Genomic DNA, 6,666 nt, shown 5'->3' with positions numbered 1-6,666 from the left:
GATGATGAAATTCCAAAGAGATTTGATAGAGCAAGATCATCATCAAACACAAACACAAGAAGGCCGAGAGAGGATTTTAAGAGAAGAAGCCCCGATCCTCGACCTCAACGTCAAGTGAGGAGTGATGAAGATGTATTAAGTGATCTTGATAACACAATGTGGGAATCAGAAGATGAAGAAGATGCACCACCGGCTAATTATATTTCAAGCAGTGATGATGACGAGGATGAAAACAGAACAATATCAGCATCTAAACAACCAAGATTCAGGAACAGTAATTCAATCAACAATTCAAAGACTAAAAGTGGAAAACAGAGGGATGAGGATTGGGATAGTGATTAGAAAGGAAGACTACAAGATCACAGAGTTTCTGATATTGTTTTTTGTCTTCATTGGTGCCTAATTATCAAATGAGAAACTGAGAGATGTTAAACTCTGGTCTGAATATTGAAGGCTGATCTATCTATTGTTAAGTTCAGTTTCTGATAGTTTTGTGAAAGACAAAGAACATGATACGCCAAACTCTGTTCTTCGCATTTGTAATTCAGATTCTGGTATTACAGAAGCAAATTAAGATGATTTGTATCAAAAGAAACAGTAAATTTCAGCATTTGACCAATTTCTCCAGCTGCTTTACGTAATTGTAGAAGTCCACTTTTGAGATTGGCTTTATGACACTATACGTATACAACAGGGTAACCTCCTCTCTGAAGTTAACAGAGCATATGTTCAAAGCAGTTTCATGAATAAACATAGACACATGGAAGATTAGTGCAAGATTGCTTCTGAAGATAACACATTTTAAATTTTTAACTTGAAAGCAAAGGATTCTATATGCCCTTTTCGCATCTTAATTCATTGCTAAGTTGGCATTCAAAAGTAACGCATCAGCGTCTTCTGAGCATTGCTTGACCCCAAAAATACCCTTAAAGAAAGAGATAAGCTCAGAACAATCCAGAATCTGACAACCACAATACAACACTGCTTAAACTTGAAAAGAACATAACTTTTTGCAACCAAGAAGTATAAGCAAGAAGCTGATGTTTGTTGTGTCATGCTAAGTCAAAATTGATCAGAGCAAAGAAGGCATTAATAGATAGAAGGAAACTGCAAATAACCAGAACTGAACTCAGAATAATGAAGAAAATGTTATTTATATAAACAAATGGATCCTGAAACTGCTATACTACTAAATCAATCAGCCTTCGGCAACAACATATGTTCCCATTGTTGAAAAAACCTGGGAAGTGTTGTGCAGCTCTAACTCAAAGTAACCTCCTTTTTTTCTCACAAACCCTCCTGTATCAAATGAAACTGATGGAAAAAAATCCTCAGAATCCACCAACTGAATCCAGCATTTAGGTTATATCCGTGTCTCAGCAAAGTATCAAATTACTTTCTTCCATTTCTTCTCTTTTAGGCAAAAAGATTGCACCTTTCCTCTCAAGAATGATGCTAAGGCCCTGAAGTTTAAGACTATACAAGAACACCTTCAATGTGCTCACCACATAAACCCTGTCTGTTTTTCTCTTATGCAATTACCAGGCAACAAGTATTCGTATTGCTCAGCATTATCCAGCAGGTATGAAGGAAGATGAACAGCTGAATAAGACCGAGGCACAGGTCCCATTTTGCCAATAATCTCCTTAAATGTATATTCCTCTGGTAACATATCAAACAAATCAGTTCCTTTGCAAATAACATCTTGAATCCTCTTTGGATTCAGGTAATGAGAGAATCTGACACGGTCCGAGTGACTGTAAGCTTTCATCTTGAATACAAACTCGCTTATATAACGGAAACAGAAGCTGCAGTGCCAACCAGAATCAGCTAACAGGACATTACTCTGACGGAAATGAGCATACCGTGTTTTCCCTGGACTGTAACGATGTATAGACGCTCTCCAGCTTTTGCTATCGACGTAGTACTCGAAAGAATACAAGTAATTCTTCAACTGAAGGTGAAGAACCTGAGGAATATCATCACACCATCTCAAAAGATTGATCGTGTGAGCACTTGGTATCTCATCAACATCAGACATAATCAACAAATCATCCTCTTCAATGCCAGCTATCCTAAGAAGCTGATCCAAGGCAACACGCTGATAAGCTTCTTCAACAAACGGATTCTCACCTTTCCTAAACCGTCCTCCAACTGTCCCATAAGTAAGCCTCGGCTCCACAAACTTAAACTGATCCTTATTGCTCTTAAAAACCAAAGGTTTAGGCAAACCCGTAAACGTAGAGTTCGATTCAAGAAGCACAAACTGAGTCACAAAAGGGTAAAGCTCATTCCACCTAACAGTTAAAAGATCCTTCTCGTTACTAAACAAAACAGCATCAAAAACACGTCTGGGAGACTCTCTGATTCCCCAACCGTGAAGACTACAGAGAGCTTCCAAAGTAACATTCTCATTGTAGTAATGAGGAATGGTCTGAAAGGGCTTAGGAGGTGATTCCCAAAGAGGTCTGAAGAAATAAGTGAACTTTTGGCCGTGTAAATAGATTGCTAAGATAGCAAACGGCATCAACACAAAGAGGAGCAAGTATGTTCTTAAATCAAAACCTTTCAGAACACATTTAAGCCTTGAGATTGTTTTTGCTGCTTTTGATCCCTACAACAAATTCATAAGAAAAGAAACACAAAATTAACAAAAAAAACTCAAAGAAAGACAAATCAAATTTAAAAAAAAATTGTTACTTTTATATATAATAATTGTAGGAAAAATTCAAAGATCTTTTCAAGCCACAGAAAACAAGCTGACCTTTTTAAAAAAAAACTAACTTTATTACATACCAAAAAAAAAAAAAAAGGGCTTTCATAATTTATCATCAGAGATTCGATACGATTAATATAAAAAAGTATTACAATTTTCAATCTTTTTTCGAGAAAAACTATGAATTTATAAACACGATTAGGTTCTTCGAGACAATTTACACACAAAAAAAAAAAAAAATCAGAGTGCATGACGAATTTTACAGAAATCGAATTCAATATGAAAAAATATATCTAATTTTTGGAGTATGTAATGGAGAAAAACACACATAAGAAACAAACCTGTCCACAAACATGTTCGCAAAGATCATCAGTCTTCTTCGAATTGTAGTATCCATCGGACATGGTTTTTTTTTTCACGTCTAATGCAAAACGTTTAATCCCCAAATTAAAATACCCAGACCAAAAAAAAAAGACCAATCGTAAATTGAAGAAAAAAAAGCCCCAGAAACGGAGATATAGGAAATTTCGAACTCCTTACGATTTTTTTTTCTTTTCTTTTCCCAATCTCTGTCGAAGGAACAAAAAAAAGAATCGAATTATAGAAGCTTTTTTCAAGTAATTGGGGAATCTGATAATCCAAAGAGACAAAAGGCGATAAATAATCGCTAGATTTCGTTTTTAATGTTCTCCACAAGAAAAAAGGAGTTAAAAGAAAAACAACCTAAAAAAGAATTTAAAAATATAATTCGGAGTTTTTTTCTTTCTAAAAAGTTCTTTTATTTATATAAAAAAAGGTTTCGACTTTACGAAGAAACTTTCAGTTTCAGCGTTTACGGATTATTTTAGAAAACGCGTTTAAAACCGTTGGATGAAGTAATCAAATCCTACGGTTGAGACGCGTGGGGCTGTGTTACAAAACCGTGACTCAGACCGTTTTACTACTGTCTTGTCTGAATGATATGTGTATTTTAACGGTTAAGGCCATGAATGGAGAAAGCAGGTAATGCAAAGCAGATCAAGTGGTTCAAGCAGATCAAGCAGAATAAAAGTATATCAAAAATTTGGCAGTTCAAATGCAGATCAAGGGTGAACAGCATCAAAAAAGCTGTAGACCATATCTGCACATATTTCTCCTGCATTTACCATAAAAAGACAAAAAAATATGAACTACACACAGTTCATCTGCATTAATTTTTAAAAACAAAAATTTTTTTGAATAGTAACTTAGTGATAGGAGAACTACATTAAAGGATGATCTGCTATTTTTCTGTTCTCCCATTCAAAGCTTAAGTGCCGCCAGCGCATCGTCAGTGACGACCGAGCCGTGTTTACGATCTTAAGTCTTTACTTAACTCAAAAACGTCACAGTTTTTTTTATATCCGGATTAAACATGTATATAGACGGGGGGTCGTTAATACAAAACCGAGTTTGTCATCATTATGTAGACAGGGACTCTAAATATGAAAATCCACCAAACTGAACATCACGCACATTTGTGTGGTACAAGTTCTTAACTAAAGTCGAATATGTGCAATAGACATGTGCAATCTTGTCGTCGCTTATGGCCTAACTGATGAAAAGTAAAAGCATATATATAGAACTAATCTAAATAATCCAGTTACACATGTGGATGAATGATGATGTAACTTTATACTATTTTCAAAGTGTATCTTCTTGATAATTATTAATTATCTATATATATAAAGTTACCTTTCCTCACTCCACATCAGCAACTCATTCTTTTTATTTGGACCTAATCCTAAACACTAATCTACTATGTAGCTTCTAATCCATTCATTCATAACAATTTAAAAGCTCATATTAAACCCAAATGTTTTAAATAAATGAATATTTTAAAATAGTAAAAATAATACTATTGATTTATTTTAGTAATAATATTATTATTCAAATTTTAACCAAAAATGATCATATTCCAAAATTTAGAATGAGTTACTAAGTTTTAGAATATAAGTAAGATTTTAATACATGTGGAGTAAAAAACAATTTATGTAATTGTATTTATAAAATTCTAAACATAAAAATAAAATTGAAGTGAAATATTAGTTTCTAAGAAACAATTTCACTTATAGAAAAATAAAAGATTAATTATTTAACTCAACTTAAAAGTTTTGATCTAAAACAAAGATATTGTAAGAGTCACAATTTTTTTTTGGGAAAAACTATGAAAAAGAATCTTGAAAAATTAATCCATCTAAAAAAACACAAAATCAATGGTCACAATATATAGAGAAAATGATATGTAAGTCGTTATTAAAAAGTGACATGTATAGTATATCTCAGAATGCATATTATCAACCGGAGCTAAAATTCTATAACATGATAAATAAAAATATATATAAAACATGCTTGAGATTTTATCAATTTATGATCAAATGCTTTTAACCAAAAACATTGCCAGAAATAACATATTACTAAAGTACACCATGTTTTTTTTAAAAGACGAAGCTGAGGTTGCATCACAAAATTAACATATGAAAATAACATATGAAGGGTTTTAGACATATATGTAACTTGGATTAGTGAACGGATGTCGGGTTTAATCATTTCACCATTTACGCATTCTTGACTTGGTCGGAAATTCTATTATGACAGGCGATGCACTTGGATAACTCCGTTGTAGTGACATAACAGTAAAAGTGTTCATCAAACTTTGTATATTTGCATTTAATGTGGGATATCGATATATTTAAATGATTTCTATAATTAGGTCAATGATCGACCTTCGGTGTTAGAAATTTTAAAATGATGTTTTCATTGGATATAAATATGAAATGTACTCTTCGAGGGAGATTCTTTAAATCATTTTTTGTTACTACGTTATATATTATTGATTTACCAGAAAAATATTACTGCGACACTAGACAATATATATATATATATTATATATTAGTAAAATAAGTATGACTTTTATTTGGATTTATCTTTTAAACTTTAAATGACTAATTATATTTATATTCAATAATTTTTATTCCTAAAAAATTTAAACTAAAATCCCTCGCAAATAAATATAACAAATAAACATTATCTTCAATAATATATATGTTGTATGTTACTTAGTAAATAAGTTTAGTGTTTATATAGATTTATACTCAAAAATTTCAATAAATATATTTGAGCTCAAAAATTTATATTGATAAAAAATATTTTAAATTAAAATCCCGCGCGTGCGCGGGTTCAAATTCTAGTAAATAATAAAAGAGACTCCAAGACGTGCAACGAACATGCCTCATCCCCAAAAATGTAGTACCACCACTCATATTGGATTTTTATTTGGACACTTCATTTTCAAAGCATATTCGTTTATTCCCGTCGCAATTATTATTTAGTTGTGGTGATTGTTTTCGTTATTAGGTTTGGCCTAGAAAAGTTCCAAACTCTTAACTTTCTTTCATTAATGTCGCCATGTCTGCATCCAAACTCTATAAAGTTTATAAATTTCAAAATACGTTAAAAATTGGAAGCTATAAACTAGTATTAGTTTTTAACTATTTTCTTGGTTCAACCTTATATTAATCTCAGCAAACCGGGATTTACAAGTAATCGAGAGATCAATTGCCAAAGAGCTCGAAGCTTCATAGGTCTCACTTACAATAAAGTGGATAAAAGATGCATAAACATAAACTAGTAAATTTTAAAATCTCAAGATTCTGTATTTATGCAATTGAACAGTTTCTCATTGTTTATGTGTTATAGACTAACGTAATTAAGCCCATCGCTCGCTATAGAATGAATCTTTATCATACATTAAAAATGACTATTAGCCTTGTCAACCATGAATCGTAGGGATATAATAACTTTTTCACGTCAACCATTTTTTTATGTTTCGATCGACCAGCAATCCACCATTCGTCCCATCGACTCACAACATGTATTGTGACGCATAGGATACAAATACGTAATCATAGACTTTACATGCTAAAGGTAAA

General features: G+C 32.3%; 2 protein-coding genes across 2 annotated transcripts in view; one reads left to right on the top strand and one right to left on the bottom strand.

Annotated features, from left to right (window-relative positions):
• LOC104710596 (uncharacterized CRM domain-containing protein At3g25440, chloroplastic-like) overlaps positions 1–663 on the top strand; it is a gene marked incomplete in the record, with an annotated part of 3,471 nt that extends 2,808 nt beyond the window's left edge. Inside the window, 1 exon segment of the mRNA XM_010427230.2 lies at positions 1–663. Within this exon segment, the coding sequence (XP_010425532.1) occupies positions 1–342 (342 nt within the window).
• Positions 942–3,479, bottom strand: LOC104710595 (beta-1,4-mannosyl-glycoprotein 4-beta-N-acetylglucosaminyltransferase-like). The gene is made up of 2 exons (XM_010427229.1): positions 3,058–3,479; positions 942–2,614 (listed from the first exon to the last, which is right to left on the bottom strand). Exons 1-2 carry the CDS (start codon positions 3,118–3,120, stop codon positions 1,502–1,504), a joined length of 1,176 nt encoding a protein of 391 aa, XP_010425531.1. The 5' UTR covers positions 3,121–3,479; the 3' UTR covers positions 942–1,501.

This window comes from Camelina sativa, chromosome 9 (assembly GCF_000633955.1).
Source record: "Camelina sativa cultivar DH55 chromosome 9, Cs, whole genome shotgun sequence".
Taxonomy (NCBI): domain Eukaryota; kingdom Viridiplantae; phylum Streptophyta; class Magnoliopsida; order Brassicales; family Brassicaceae; genus Camelina; species Camelina sativa.
Note: the sequence above shows the minus strand (reverse complement) of the source record. Positions and strands in the feature narration are given on the sequence as shown.